This window comes from Phyllobates terribilis, unplaced genomic scaffold, assembly GCF_046119375.1.
Source record: "Phyllobates terribilis strain yellow unplaced genomic scaffold, ASM4611937v1 Scaffold_3__8_contigs__length_932513732, whole genome shotgun sequence".
Taxonomy (NCBI): Eukaryota; Metazoa; Chordata; class Amphibia; order Anura; family Dendrobatidae; genus Phyllobates; species Phyllobates terribilis.
This window is the reverse complement of record NW_027362763.1, coordinates 882,783,695-882,800,275: the sequence shown is the minus strand read 5'-3', so window position 1 is coordinate 882,800,275 and position 16,581 is coordinate 882,783,695. Positions and strand designations below refer to the sequence as shown.

Sequence of the window (16,581 nt, the reverse complement as noted above, 5' to 3'; positions counted from 1 at the left end):
GCTATTCCTCTTGTGACTATAGTGAAAAGAAGCTTGGTCTCTTCCTGACCTTAAATGGTTTCAACAGTTTAATTGACACTATGTCAAGAATGGTAAACTCCTTTTTATGGTATTACTATGGAATCGCAGGAACTTGTTAGAAAACATAAGCGGCGGACACTCTGCAGACCTCCTCTTGTTGTTTATACTTTTCTTCCCAAATCAGTTCCAATGAATTTGCTTGGACAATAAGCTGGTTTATCTTTACATGTAAAACAACGAGATCTGAAAATGAAGAAACCCTTTACCACCAAACAGATATAAATGACCTTAGAATGTTCTTCTTTTCCTTTTCTGTACATGATGCTAACCGCTATAACCCCTTTATTCTCAAGGCGTGTGTCTGTTCTGCACACTATACTCTGATCAGCAACAACAGTAAAAAGGGTTTCATCACAATATTTTATTGTACTAACTGACCATACCTGTGGTGATCTTAATCGATTAAACCCCCCACCCCTATTGGACCAGACCGCTGCAGCGTCTCTGCACTGCTCGTGTTCCTGCCATACTCTGTGCTGCTTTTTCTGGTGAAGGGTGGGAGTGAATATTGATTACCTAATTGCAATAGCACATGACAAGGGGTGGGATATATTAAAGGAGTTGGGCGCATGAATTTGTGACACTTGATTAATATATACTACTATACACATCAACATTGCTTTGACAACACAAGGAAATGTCTTAGAATTATTATTAAAATCACAGGATGGCAAGACATGTTAATGATAAGCTAATCAGGAAAAGACTAAATATTTTCAAAGCCTCTCTATTCAGTAAAGAGTATAAGAACCACATGCACATTAGATCAGTGTGGGGTTCACACTGCGCACCTTCTCTGATCAGCCATTTGGAGGGGCTCTGGAAGCCTCTTTAATGTTTAAATTGGATTTTCCTTTAAATGGAGAGTGACATCCTGCATGGGGCATTAAAAGGGGGGAGAGTGACATCCTGCATGGGGCATTATAAGGGGGGTGACATCCTGCATGGGGCCTTATGTGCGTGGGGCATTATGTGGGGGGCACAGCCTGCATGGAGCATTATGTGGGGGCACAGCCTGCATGGAGCGTTATATGGGGGCCAGTATCCTGTATGGAGCGATTCGCCGGTTTCTGAACTATTGTGAAATTTACAGTAGATATCGATCATGTAATGTAAGAAGTGAAATCTTTGGCATTGCACTATATATATATATATATATATATATATATATATATAATTTCTCTGTGGTATGTGTTAAAGGGGCCCACTGAGACTCTTTCGCCCAGGGCCCACAAAAACGTGGAACCAGCCCTGCTCCAGGCAGACTATGGCTTTCAGTCAGAGGTATGGCTTCAGTCACCGCTCATTATACTGTGAGCAGCAGCACTGACTGACAGCTGGGTCTGTCTGCACTGATGTGCCGACTGATGCTGGGTCCGGCACTGACTGACTGCTGAGCCGGCAGTCAGTCAGTGCCGGGGACATGGCTACAGATGCCGCTCACTATGTACTGTACTGAGCAGTGTCTGAAGCCGCACCTGCTGCGAGGAATAGTTAATTTCCTATTGGTAGCCGGGCTTTCAGGACAGCGGATGAGCAGCTTTGGAACGCAATTAACCTTCAGATTAACCCCATGTCTGCAGGCTAAAGGCGTTTTCAGATGTGTCGGGTTCCCTTTAATATGAAAAAGCTGCTACATAGAGTTGACTAAAAAGATTTGGAGACCCAGCGTTAAGTCATGCATGCATAGCACCGAATCTACTAATCAGAAATTGCATCGGGAAGGATGTTCGCAGGGCTCTGTAGCTGCAGCCATTAACTACTGACGTGGCTCCTGGATCGCAGTCCTGCGAATATTTTTGTTCTACATTACTGCTATACCTAGCATAATTGCTCCAAATAGTAGAGCTTGTCAAGTATGAACCACAGTAAAACTCTGGTTGCCGAGCATTGGATCATGGAATAGGATTCATCCATCCTAAGGATAGGCCATCTATTTTAAAAGCCTGGTTACAACTTTGTTTCATAGTGAAAGCTGTCCGCAGTGACCCGGGTGAAATTTCTTCTCACAGCTGGTTCACCATTGTTACTCCTGCTGTACAAAAATGTACTTTAAAGTATATACTCCCTCCAGCTATTGTTGCTTTCTCTTAGTTTCAAGCCCACATATATGGCTGCACGGTTGTGCCCATTAATGAAAGCCCACCTAAGGTGAACAGATGTTCCTTGTGGTGATATCCGAGGCATTTTGAAGGTTAAATATTTCATTTTACTATTGCTTAATTGAGAAACTCTATCACATAACTATTGTGTCAGGATGAACTTCCCCTGCTTCTAATACAAGAAGCTCTTACTAATCTCTGCTGCTTTCCCACACAGCAGATGTGGGGATTCATGTGAGATGTTCTCTCTGCATTTGGTACAGTTAATACTTTTGGTGACCTTGTACAAGAAAGGTATGTTTTCATAATAGATATCATCCAAAGTTACGCAGTTTGCCAGCAGATGCAGCCCCAATAAGGGACAAGGCCACAATGCATTACTATTAAATTGCTTGTAGGTTTATATATACACTGAAGAGCAAAAGTTTTGAACCTTTGACTTTCAGGCTACATATCTCACCATCCACTACTGCTTTGAACGTGAAACTACCATCATTTTATAGACCATCTTGGCTATCTCATTTGTAAATTTTACTTGCAACTATTTTGCATATGATTAGTTATGCAGATTCTTCTTATATCACTTCATTATTACTGTTTTTGCTCCTGAAAATTTCAATTTAAATTTTTATTTTGTAAATCCACCTTTTGGCTTTCAAAGCTATCTGAATTCTTCCGGGCATGTCTCGGCCGAAATCTGATTTCGGGTCTCTTCTACACGTTCCCAAAGTTAGTGCATACTGGTCAACTCACTTGGGTATGTATACAGCTTTTTCTTCAACTCTACCCACAAGTGTTCGATTGGGTTGAGGTCTGAGGACTGTAGGGGCCAATCTAGCATTGTCTTTGAACCATGTCTTCGACAATATCAACGTGTGCTTCAGTCGTTGTCCTGCTGGGAACATTGTCGTCCTTTTCATAACCATAGTACTCGAGTGTACAAAGTAACTCGTCTTGTAGGATACTCCCATATACAGTTATCAGCAAATACTGGAGGCAAATTTGTACTCATCAGCCCAGAAGCTGCGCATGGGACGTACTTGGACGTTCCAACGTGACAACGATCCAAAACACAAGGCCAAGTCGACCTGTCATTGGCTACAGCAGAACAAAGTGAAAGTTCTGGAGTGGCTATCTCAGTCTCCTGACCTCAATATTATTGAGACACTCTGGGGAGATCTCAAGTGCACAGTTCATGCTACACAGCCCAGGAATTTACAGGAACTGGAGGCTTTTTGCCAAGAAGAATGGGCAGCTCTACCATCTGAGAAAATAAAGAACCTCATCCACAACTACCACAAAAGACTTCAAGCTGTCATTGATGTTAGAGGGGGCAATACACGGTATTAAGAACTGGGGTATGTGAACTTTTGATCAGGGTCATTTGGATGTTTTTGATTATCATTAAAATTTAAAAAGAGAGAACTTAGTAGTTTGACAATAAATGGCTTCATCCAACCAATAACCATGAGTGGAGAAAGATTTTTGGTTATCATTCATATTCTCTGAAACAAGGCCAAGAAAGGAAAAATTCTGCCGGGGTATGTAAACTTTTGAGCACAACTGTAGCTCAGCATTAAGACCACCATCGATCCTGGTCAAGTATCCAATGTTTTTGGCAGTGAAACAACCCCATATCAGGCTTCCTCCACCGAACTTGACAGTTCCTTCAATTTCTTGATCCCTTAACCCATTTTTCCATTGTTTCTTCCACACCCATTTGAACCCATCAGAGCTTGACTTTTTGTCTCATCAAATCACTCGTTTTCAATCTTCTACTGTTAACTTTTCGTACTTTTTTGCAAACTCGAGCTGAAGCTTTTTTTGATGATATTTTAGTCGAGGGTTCTTCACTTTTTTTTTTGGGCCACCATTCCAGACTTGTGTAAAGTACATCACACTGTGCTTGCATGGACGTTTGTGATCTCACTATCACAAAGCATACGAGCCACCTCCACTGCTGTATTTGTCATGCCAGAACTGATAGACCTTGTGATGAGTTGACTTGTTGACTCCGATATTTGACCTGGACGTCCACCTCTTGACTTTTGAATGAATGGATGGATGGACGGACTTCATTTTGTATTCCATAAACTGTCATGCCACTCACATGATGCAGTTTGGCAATTTTCTTGGCCGAGAGACCGCTATCGATGAGCTGTATGATGCTGTTTCTCTTTTCTTGGGAAATCTTCTTCATGGCTGCGCCTCTCTTCAAACCAGTGATCTTTCGCTTGGGAATCAACCTAAGAACACACTGAGAATGTGAGAACAGGTTGTAATTTGTAGTATACAAGAAAAAAAATGTTTCCACCACCAGGAGCAAAAGCAGTAACCATGAAGTGAGGTGACAAGAATCTGCATAACTAATCATATGCTAAATAGTTGAAAGTCAAATTTATGTATGAGATAATGTTTAAATCAGTAGTGGATGGTGAGCTATGGAGCTTGAAAGTGTATGTATGTAAGTATGTATATATGTGTATACATATATGTGTGTGTGTGTGTGTGTGTGTGTGTGTGTATATATACACTACCATTCAAAAGTTTGGGGTCACCCAGACAATTTTGTGTTTTCCATGAAAACTCATACTTTTATTTATCAAATTAGTTGCAAAATGAATAGAAAATATAGTCCAGACATTGACAAGGTTAGAAATAATGATTTTTATTTGAAAGAATAATTTTCTTCTTCAAACTTTGCTTTCTTCAAAGAATGCTCCCTTTGCAGCAATTACAGCATTGCAGACCTTTGGCTTCTAGCTGTTAATTTGCTGAGGTAATCTTGAGAAATTTCACCCCATGCTTCCTGAAGCCCCTCCCACAAGTTGGATTGGCTTGATGGGCCCTTTTTGCGTACCATACGGTCAAGCTGCTCCCACAACAGCTCAATGGGGTTGAGATCTGGTGACTGCACTGGCCACTCCATTACAGATAGAATACCAGCTGCCTGCTTCTTCCTAAATAGTTCATGCATAATTTGGAGGTGTGCTTTGGGTCATTGTCCTGTTGTAGGATGAAATTGGCTCCAATCAAGCGCTGTCCATAGGGTATGGCATGGCGTTGCAAAATGGAGTGACAGCCTTCCTTATTCAAAATCCCATTTACCTTGTACAAATCTCCCACTTTACCAGCACCAAAGCAACCCCAGACCATCACATTACCTCCACCATGCTTGGCAGATCGCGTCAAGCACTCTTCCAGCATCTTTTCAGTTGTTCTGCGTCTTACAAATCTTCTCTGTGATCCAAACACCTCAAACTTTGATTCATCTGTCCATAAAACTTTTTTTCCAATCTTCCTCCGTCCAATGTCTGTGTTCTTTTGCCCATATTAATCTTTTCCTTTTATTAGCCAGTCTCAGATATGGCTTTTTCTTTGCCACTTTGCCCTGAAGGCCAGCATCCTGGAGTCGTCTCTTCACTGTAGACGTTGACACAGGCGTTTTGCGTGTACTTTTTAATGAAGCTGCCAATTGAGGAGCTGTGAGGCGTAGATTTCTCAAACTAGAGACTCAAATGTACTTGCCTTGTTGCTCAGTTGTGTAGCGGGGCCTCCCACTTCTCTTTCTACTCTGGTTAGAGCCTGTTTGTGCTCTCCTCTGAAGGGAATAGTACGCACCGTTGTAGGAAATCTTCAGTTTCTTGGCAATTTCTCGCATGGAATAGCCTTCATTTCTAAGAACAAGAATAGACTGTCGAGTTTCACATGAAAGTTCTCTTTTTCTGGCCATTTTGAGCGTTGCATAGAACAAACAAATGTGATGCTCCAGATTCTCAACTAGCTCAAAGGAAGGTCAATTTTATAGCTTCTCAAATCAGCCAAACCTTTTTCAGCTGGGCTAACACTTGTTCAAGGGTTTTCTAGGGTTTTCTAAACATCCATTAGCCTTCTTACACCGTTAGCAAACACAATGTACCATTAAAACACTGGAGTGGTGGTTGTTGGAAATGGGCCTCTATACACCTATGTAGATATTACGATAAAAACAAGATGTTTGCAGCTAGAATAGTCATTTATCACATTAACAATATATAGAGTGCATTTCCGATTCATTTAATGTTAGCTTCATTGAAAAAAAGTGCTTTTCTTTCAAAAATAATTACATTTCTAAATGACCCCAAACTTTTGAACGGTAGTGTGTGTGTGTGTGTGTGTTTAGTATATGGGAGGTAGACCTTGTATGGTCAGGATGTGGTGCCGGGAGTGTACACACTAGGCTGGTATTCAGGTCAGAAATGGAAGAAGGGTCCATGAGGACTGGTCTCCAGCACCAATGAGAATATGTTAAAGCACAACTTTTACTGTACAATTAAAGCAATAAGAATAAAAAAGATTAAGGATCCGTAAGCTTACACGTTTCGGGTTAGCAACCCTTATTTATAGCTGTTAAACAGCCATGTATTTAGAAATGCAGGCTGTAATGGGTATACTCAGTGTTTGCCCCCATTTACACTTGGCTGACGTCAAGTTTTTGGCATGATCTTCAATGTTGATTTATAAAATGGCGAGATGAATTAACCAGATCTCAGTGATTTTGTCTTATTGATACACAGTAACTAAATGGATTTTCCGAAATCTGTATTTTTATATTGCTTGGAGATAAATAAGAATTGAAATTTTTATTTTGTCTTTTGCTTTCTTGTCTCTGGTTTATCAACTTCAGTTTTTTAGCAACATTCCTGGACACTCATAGCAAGCCCTGTATTTCCTGATTCCTCAGATTTTATTAAACCTGTCAACCTTTGCAAGGTTTTATTACAAATAAATGTTTGGTAATGCTAGCCTTGTTACTAGTGTGGATTAGCTATGACACCTGACCAAAATTGATTACTTTTTGTATGCTTCTGTTTTTCAGCTCCCCATTGTAGAAAAGATCAGAACCATAGCCCAGAAGGTGTATGGTGCTGCCGATATAGAACTGTCTCCAAAAGCGCAGTCAAAGATTGAGATCTACACACAACAGGTAAGAAAAATTATCCATTGATCATCACTGGAGAATAGAAGTCAGTTGTTACTGTACAGGACACTTATTAGAACAGTGAGATGCAGAAGTGAAAAAACAATGAATTACTGTAAATAACGGCTAAAGTGAATGTGTCCGTGACACTGAGTAACTCCTCAAGGACAAGCCATGAGTCAGGGCAGTCAAGGAGTCCGAGGTGAAGAGCCAGGAGGATACGTATAAACAGAGGGAAGAGACAAAGGTGTAGTCAGGTCACAGTCCAAAGTCAGAATTCCAAGGTCAGAGTGCGTCAAGGCAAAAGGGGTAATACAAACGTGTATTCAATGAGTATATCCAGTGTCCGGCAGCAGATCAGAATGTCTGAATTCAGAGCAGAAAGCACAGAGAACCCATCACTGAGCTGAAAGCTACTGCTGGCGGCTATCTGGGATTGATAGCTTAGATAACTAGCTGGGAAATCACGAAGAACAGGGAACACCTGAAGAAAGCTCAGCACCTCCCAGTCTCAGATCGGACGGCTGAGCTGACAATCAAAATACTGACCGCTCAGCATGCCCCTGCACTAGACTGGATGACTGAGCTGTCAGTCACTACTTCCAAGACACACTGAGTGGTGGAATCGTGACTGTGTCATTTTCTTTCCATGACACTAATTTTTTGGTCCTTTAAAAGGGGTTTCATGCTTGGAAGAAAAATGCAGGGTTGTGGTTATTTCTTGTTCTTTTGGGCACATTTTTATAAACGTTTAAATATTAATGACATCTTCACTGTTTACTCAGGGTTTTGATAAACTTCCAATTTGTATGGCCAAGACACACCTGTCTTTATCACACCAGCCTGATGAGAAAGGAGTACCCACCGGCTTCATTCTACCCATCAGTGATGTCCGTGCTAGTATCGGTGCTGGATTCATATATCCATTAGTGGGAACCGTAAGTATTGTGTACTATGAACTTCTTCCCATGTTTGTAAAACTGTGTACTGCATTATGATGAGTATAAGGATCTGCAGACATCAATTTTTTTGGCTTCATCAAAGTTGTATGAAAATAATCTGTCAGCAGGTTTTTGTAATGTAATCTTACAGCAGCATGATGTATGGGGCAGGGACCCGGATTTTAGCGATGTCACTTAGTTTACTGGGTGCAGCAGTTATTATAGAGTCACAGTTTTCTCTGCTGCAGATCTAGCAGAGCTCGGTTGTTGAGCTGTATATAATCCCATCCACATTACAGGTTTCTGTGTACATTGTATAGGGACAGAGCTGTGAATCAGTTTTGGGGGCATGACTGGAACAGGAGGCATGAGGCCACTAGTGATGATCTGCTGCTGATTATAAGCCTCAGGCCGTGTGCACACGGTGCGTTTTTGGTGTGTTTTTGCTGTGTTTTTTTTACGTCCGACTGGAGACCCGCTCCCCCACACTCATGCTTTTACTCTTATGTGAATAAAAGAAGATTTTATCCCTGCAGTGTGCCACCCCTTGCACTTCTATTCGTTTGTTACATTTTTGGCTAATGGCCCCTTTCCTGGCTAGTAATATCAGCCCCCAGCGGTCGGCTTTCCCTCTGCTGGTGATGAAAATGACACGGGAGCCCACGCCATTTTTTTTTTAAATTTAATTCTTCATTTATCATCTTTCATTTATAAGAAATCCCATACCCCCTGTACTTGTTTTTAAAACGGCATAAACTCACCCGCAGCATGTCAATTTCTGTAGCAGATCAATATAGATATTAAGAAATAGTCGGCACTCCGACTTGCTTGCAATTTCTGTAGCAGAGACTCTAGTCTAGTTTTGTACTGACAAAACAAGTGCGGCATTAGAACACAGCGTTTTTGACGCAGCAAAAATATGCTGCGTCCAAAGCGCTGCTGGTTTCTGATCGTGGGCACGTAGTAGCTAACCAAACCGCTGTGAGCTGATATTAATAGCCAATGGAACATGTTCATCTAATGGCCCCTTCCTAGGCTAAAAATAGTAGCCCTCAGCTGCCCTAGAAATGACTCTTCATATTTGAATGGGATTAGGGCTAATGGGATTAGGGTTTATGGGATTCTGTGTCGCTGACACCAAGCGCTTGGTTAAGAGGTGTCTACCAGACACCTTCATTACTAAACCTGTAAGTGAAGAGTTAAATAAATACACATACCGAGAATAAAACTCTTTATTTGAAATACAACAAACACATTATTTAATCATTTAAATTAACCAATATATTCACCACAGGTCTGAGGGTAATCCAAGGGTCTCTGCTCCTACATTATGGTGCCTTCAGATTGCATAGCAAAAACCTTGAAACATATTCCCTTTAACGCACCCATAGGCCTACTTGTACATCTTGTGTGCTGAGTGTCCTTCCACTGTCATTTTAATATGTAGAAAAGCTTAGTTTTTCCTATAAAGAGGAATGCAGTAAAAAAAAAATGGACTGCAAGATAATTTCCCCCCCTTCTCTGGGGTGAGTCACTGGCTGACTTATTTCTCCATATGCCAGTTGCATACATCTTGGGTGCACATTGGGGGGTACTTCCAATCTTAAACTCTGTTCACACCTTAGTTTTGGCTATATCCGAGATAAAGAGAATAACTATACAGACCTCAGAGGGGGATGATATTTTTTTTGTGGATTTCAAAATACTGATATGTTGGCATTTATAAATTAAACTTCTGTATGCCTTATTTACAGTCACATAAATCAGATCACTAGCTGAAACAGATCACCACCGGATGTGGTGTTAACCCCTTCATGACATGACAATTTTCTATTTTTTTTTTTTTTTCCAAGAGCCATAACTTTTATTTTTCCGTCAATATAGCAGTATGAGAGCTTGTTTTTTGCGGGACGAGTTGTACTTTTGAATGACACTATTCAGTCTATCCCATCGTGTACTGTAAAACGGGAAAAAAATCCAAGTGCGTTGAAATTGAAAAAGAAAATGCAATTTCACAATTGTTTTTTTGGATTTTTTCATTTAGCATGGTAACTATATGGTAAAACTGACCTGGCAATCTAATTCTCCAGGTCAGTACGAGCACACAGATACCAAACAAGTAGTTTTTTTTTCTTTGTTTTTTTTTTTTTCATTTAAGTGGCAAAAAAAAAATCTGAAATTTTGTTAAAAAAAAAAAAATTGCTTTTGTCATTTTCCGAGACCCGTAAGGTTTTCATTTCGGCATATTGGACTGTGTGAGGGCTTATTTTTTGTGCTATGAGTTGACATTTTTGCTGATACCATTTCAGGGTGTTCTGATCGCAGCCTATTGCATTTTATTTCCATTTTTTTTCGGAAGCCAAAAAAAACATAATTCTGGCTTGTTTTATTTTCTCGTTACGCAATTAACTGATCTGATTAATTTATTTTATATTTTGATACATCAGACTTTCAGCAGCAGAAGGGAAGGAAGGGAGACACAGATCCATTACTAGTGGGGGTAGGGGGAGCCCCACCGGATAGTTCACCTCAGATTTAAAAAAAGTGACGACTGGCCCCTCTACTTAGGCTCCTCCTACTCACATGTTCTCCAGTCTAAAATTTGAGGTCGCAGAGGATAGTCGCTGCCTTGGCAGCTCCTCAGAAGGTTTTTTATTTTAATTTACCAATGGAGACCTGGATCCCCCGTGGTCTAGAGGTCTCAGGGGGTCTCGGCGCTGCCGGGACCCCTGCCCTCCCCTGGCAGACCTGCATACCCCTTAAGGAGGTCCCCGCAGTAACCTGCCGGCCCCAGGGGACATAGGGCGCTTCCTGGCGGAGACGCACACCGCCTGTGGGGTCCCTGCGCGCTCCGCCGTGGGGGGAGCAAGGGCCACAAGTGCCACACATCCCTGGGGGTCCCTGTGGCGCACAGTGGGGTAAGTGCTCTATGTATGAGTGCTTCAGCTGCGGCTGCCGCCGTTACTTCATGTGGTGATGTTCTGTTTGTCTGTATTTGCAGACGGTGTATGAGGATCACCGCTGTATGCTCTGACCTGGGGGCTGGGGAGCAGGGACGGAGGAGCGCGGCTCCGTTGGAACGGGGGGGCGTGGCCTTAATATCTTGGCTTCCTGCCATCACTTTTGGACAGGAAGCCTTCAGGAGAGCACGCGCTTTCTCTCTGAGCGCGGGCTCTGTGAGTGAGCTCGGGGGGCGGGGCCTCGCGTCATTCGGCTTCCTGTCATGGTAGTTATGACAGGAGGCTCCTGGCTTAGTGCGCGCTGAGCTTTCCGCGCCTCTCCCTCCTTCCGGCTTCCCTCCACATGCACCTCCTGCTCTCTGCTCCCCGTTCACTGCCCACACAGGCTCAGGAGGAGCAGTCACCGCGGCACTGGTGAGTCGCTTCTGCCTGAAGGCAGAAGTTTCCTTTTCTATTCTCTCCATTGTAAAGCACCTTGGCTGACCTGCTAAGGCAGGCAGGGTGCTATTTGCCGTTACCACTTTTTGTTTCAACACTCTCACTTCTCTGACCTCTTAGGGCAGTGAAGTATTTAGTGTGCCAGCAGCATTAACCCCTTCTGAGGGGGTCTGCTCAACAGAGCTGTTAACTCTTTCTGGGGGTGCACGCTTCTGGTTCAAAGGGCGCTTCCCCCCAGTTCGTTAGGTTAACTTTTGCTCTGCAGGGCTGGGGTAACTCTCTCTAGGGGAGAGTTTTAACCCTTCAGTGCCCAAAAAAAAAAAAAAAAGAGAGAAAGAGAGAAAAAAATAAGGGAATTTTCACACACCCTAGATTATTATACTCATTCTGACATGCTGGCATCTGAGGTGGGAGGCATGTCGGATCAGGGTCCAGGGGGCGCGGACCTCTCTCCCGATCCGTTTCAGGATCGGTCTCGCATTTCTGTTACACCCGGGTCTTCTGCGGCGTCAAGTTCGACCCTTAGTGATGTTAAAGTGGAGGCGCTCACCCGCTCCATTGACAGTCTTTCTAGCCTCCTGGGTCATTGGGTGTCAGCTAAATCGCAAACGACACCACGAGGCAAAAAGCGCCGCAGGACTGTGGTGGCACTGTCTCCTCCGCGCAGTGCATCGGAGGCTTCGGATTCACCAACAAGCTCGGTTGGTGAAGTCTCCGATTCTGAGGATGAAGTTCGGCAGAGTCGATCTGCTACGCTTTCCGGCCGCGTGGATGCTCTTATTGGAGCCATGCGGGAAGCGTTACAGCTGTCTGAAGAGCCGGCAAAGCCTGGCAAGTCGGCCCGGCTGTATCAGGAGCCGCATCGGGCTCGTTCAACATTGCCGGCGCATGATGAACTTAACGAGGCAGTGGAGAAAGAACGCCGGTGTCCGGATAAACGCTTCCAGGGGATGCGTTTTTTTGATGCCTTGTATCCCTGCGCCACGGAGACTATCGCTAATTGGGTTCCCTCCCCTTAAGTGGATGTTCCTCTGTCTCAGCTTAGTAAATCTTCCTTGCTTCCTGTTAAAGGGAAGGCCAGTCTTCAGGAACCTCTGGACAGAAGAACGGAGTTAGCGGCGAAGTCCATCTACGAGGCCGCGGGTCATGGGTTCCGTGCAGCCTTGGGGGCCATGTGGGCCGGTGAGGCTTCTCTGCGGTGGTTGGCTCACGGAGCTGATTGCTAAGGCCAAGGCTAAGGATGCTGCCCTGCCTCAGCGGAAGGCGGCAGCTTCCACGTCTGGCAGGTCAAGTGCCAGTGGTGGTCGCCGGTCCTTTCGGACCAGGGGGCGGTTCGGTCTGCCTTCTTGGGGATCGAGTCGTCCCTCGTCTTCCGGTAAGAAGTCCACCCAGAAATCCCGTATTCCTTGGAAGCAACATTTCCGTCAGGGCAAACGGGAGGTTGACAAAAAGCCCGCTAAGGCGGACTGACGCCAGGAATCCGCTCGAGGGCTCTCGGGTCGGAGGTTGTCTGCTGCAATTCGGGTGGATTTGGGCGTCCCATATTTCGGACGCCTGGGTGACGCAGGTTATGTTGGCAGGCTATTTCATAGAGTTTCACTCTCTTCCCCCGGACAGGTTTTGTCAGTCACGCACCCCGTCCGAGCCCAAACTGGCTGCAGCACTGCTGCGGGAGGTGGACACTCTTCTGCAGCAGGGCGAGGTGGTTCCGGTTCCGCCAGAGGACCGGGGAAGGGGGTTTTACTCCAACCTTTTTGTGGTCCCCAAAAAGGAGGACAAGTTTCGCCCCATTCTGGATCTCAAAGATTTGAATCTTCATGTCCGGACCCGAAAATTCCGCATGGAGTCTCTCCGCTCTGTCGTAGCGGCTCTGTCGCAGTACGATTTCTTGGTGTCTATCAACATCCGCGACGCTTATTTGCATATCCCTATCGGCAGGGCCCACCAGCGCTTCCTGCGTTTCGCCATAGGTCAGGCCCATTACCAGTTTGTGGCCCTACCGTTCGGGTTAGTCTGGGCACCCAGGGTTTTTTCAAAAATCCTGGCGCCACTCATGGCACTTCTTCGAAAACAGGGAGTTACGGTTCTGCCCTACCTGGACGACCTGTTGATTGTGTCGCCCACAGCGGAGGAGGCTATGGCTGCTCGCGATCTCTCCCTCCAGCACCTGGAGGACTTCGGGTGGCTGGTCAATGGGAAGAAATCGTCATTGGAACCGACGCAGTCAATCCTGTTCTTGGGGATGCTTTTCGACACAGTACGGGCAGTGGTGTCCCTGCCTCCGGACAAACAAGCGAACCTTCGTCGCCATGTCCAGGCTATGAGGTCGGCGATGGCAATGTCCCTTCGGGAATGCATGCGCCTTCTGGGTCTGATGGTGGCGGCAATGGATGGCCGTACTGTTTGCACAGTTTCATTCCCGGGATCTCCAAAATCTAATTCTGACCAGTTGGGATCGTTCGCCGACTTCACTGGATCGCTCTGTCGTTATCTCCCGCAGGGTGCGAGAGTCTCTTGGATGGTGGTTACGTCCAGAAACTCTATCCCTGGGGAAATCCTTTCTTCTCCCAAGGTGGTCGGTGATTTCCACCGATGCCAGTCTGACTGGCTGGGGGGGGGTTTGGAACGACCTCTGGGTTCAGGGGGTCTGGTCGTCAGAGGAGTCGTCTCTACCGATCAACATTCTGGAGTTGAGAGCAATTTTTCTCTGCCTCCGACATTGGACGGTCCTGTTGAGCGGTCTGCCGGTCCGGATTCAGTCGGACAATGCGACGGCTGTCGCGTATATAAACCATCAGGGCGGGACGAGGAGTTCCAGGCTCACGATGGAGGTCTCCCGGATCCTGGTTTGGGCCGAGTCCAGGGTTTCGGCCATCTCTGCGATTCATATCCCAGGTGTGCTGAATATCTCGGCGGACTTTCTCAGTCGCGAGCAGGTGGATCTGGGGGAATGGAGTCTCCATCCGGAGGTCTTTGCACTGCTGTGTTCCCGGTGGGGGACTCCTCAGGTGGACTTGATGGCATCCAGGCTGAACGCCAGGGTTCCGACATTCATGTCCAGGTACAGGGACCCGGAGGCTGTGGCGGTAGATGCTCTAGTGGCCCCGTGGGACCAGTTCGAGCTGATCTATGTGTTTCCGCCAGTATCCTTACTTCCCTTGGTGATTCGGCGGATCAAACTCGAACGAGTACCAGCAATTTTGGTAGCCCCGGATTGGCCACGGAGGGCGTGGTATTCGACGCTGGTGTCTCTGCTGGCGGCGCCTCCGTTTCCACTGCCGCTTCGCCCGGACCTGTTAATCCAAGGGCCCATTCGTCATCCGGACCTGAAGGCTCTTCGTTTGACGGCATGGCACTTGAGACCGAGATCTTGAACCGTCGTGGTTTTTCGTCCGAGGTTATTTCTATCTTGCGGGCGGCCAGAGGTCCAGCTACGACTAGGATTTATCACAGAACTTGGGAGTCTTTTTATTCTTGGTGTTCTGGATCGTCAAGGAACCCGAGCATTTTTTCCATCCCCAACTTCTTGGCGTTTCTGCAATATGGTTTGGCCAAGGGTCTAGCAGTTGGTACCTTGCGAGGTCAGGTATCTGCTCTATCCGCGCTTATTCGAAGGGCTATTGCTTCACGTAGGGACGTGCGTTCTTTTTTTCGTGGGGTTGCTCGTCAGTTTCCGCCTCGGAAGGCGGTCGTGGCCCCTTGGCGGCTTAATCTAGTCCTGGAAGCTCTTCAGCATGGGCCTTTTGAGCCTATGGATTCGGCTACGCTTTATTTGCTTTCTTGGAAGCTGGCCTTCCTGGTTGCGGTCACCTCTTTGAGAAGGGTTTCGGAGTTGGCGGCACTGTCTTGCTCGCCACCTTTTCTGGAATTTCTTCCGGATCGTGTGGTGCTTCGTACCCGTGGAGATTTTTTACCAAAAGTGGTGTCACATTTTCACGTCAATCAGGACATCGTGTTACCTTCTCTCTGTCCGAAGCCGAAGAGTCCAAATGACCGGACCTTGCACTCGTTGGATTTGGTACGGGCATTGAAGTTCTATCTGTCCATCACGCAAGGGTTTCGGAAGTCGGACTCTCTTTTTGTGATTCCTGCTGGTCGTCGGCGTGGTCAGCGTGCTTCCAAGGACACTATAGCTCGGTGGATACGTTCGGCTATCCTGGAAGCGTACCGGCTCAAGGGCGAGCCTTGTCCTGTGAGAGTTCGAGCTCATTCCACGAGGGCTGTTGGTTCGTCGTGGGCTTTTCGTCAGGGGGCCTCGGCAGAGCAGCTCTGCCGGGCGGCTACCTGGCGCTCCGTTCACACCTTTACTAAATTTTATAAGGTGGACGTGAGTGCTTCCGCCGATGCGGCCTTGGGGCGCAGGGTCCTGCAGGCGGCGGTGGTTTAGGTTACCTCTTTATTTTATTTTTTGTTCGGCGCTGGTTGCGCTCTTACCTAAGTTGTTGGGGTGTTGGAGATTCTGCCACTATTTCCCACCCTAGAGTTTTGGACTGCTTTGGGACGTACCACTAGCAATGGATCTGTGTCTCCCTTCCTTCCCTTCTGCTGCTGAAAGACGGATTTTGGTAAGAACTTACCTGTAAAATCCTTTTCAGCGAAGGAAGGAAGGGAGACACAGCACCCTCCCATGGCAGAAGTATATTTTTGTTTCTAGATGCGGCGCAACCCTTTCCTGATGGCGGTCATCTGGTCTGGGGTTGGCCCACTAAGGCTCTTTTCCAGCATCGCCAGCTCATCGCAGTTGTCAGGTCCAGTGAGTTGTACCTAGGACTGTGTGTTTTTTTTGTTGCTGTTATTTGCATAACCTGTTTTCTCACATTTATGATTTTTTTCAGAAGGGGTTGTGTTGTTCTGCTGGTGTTGTCTGCTCTTCCTTAGCTTGTGTACGGACTGGAGAACATGTGAGTAGGAGGAGCCTAAGCTGGAGGGGCCGGTCGTCACTTTTTTTAAATCTGAGGTGAACTATCCTGTGGGGCTCCGCCTACCCACTAGTAATGGATCTGTGTTTCCCTTCCTTCCTTCGCTGAAAAGGATTTTACAGATAAGTTCTTACCAAAATCCGTCTTTTACGAACACAGCAATGCCAAATGTGTATTTTT

At 45.8% G+C, this 16,581-nt stretch overlaps 1 protein-coding gene across 4 annotated transcripts in view; it reads left to right on the top strand.

Moving 5' to 3' along the window:
- Nucleotides 1-16,581, top strand: part of MTHFD1L (methylenetetrahydrofolate dehydrogenase (NADP+ dependent) 1 like) — a 267,649-nt gene that overhangs the window by 153,349 nt on the left and 97,719 nt on the right. For all 4 annotated transcript variants that reach the window (XM_073672671.1, XM_073672673.1, XM_073672670.1 and 1 more), the window contains 2 exons: nucleotides 7,042-7,149; nucleotides 7,929-8,081. In XM_073672671.1, the coding sequence (XP_073528772.1) occupies nucleotides 7,042-7,149; nucleotides 7,929-8,081 (261 nt within the window). The remainder of the gene's footprint in view (nucleotides 1-7,041; nucleotides 7,150-7,928; nucleotides 8,082-16,581) is intronic.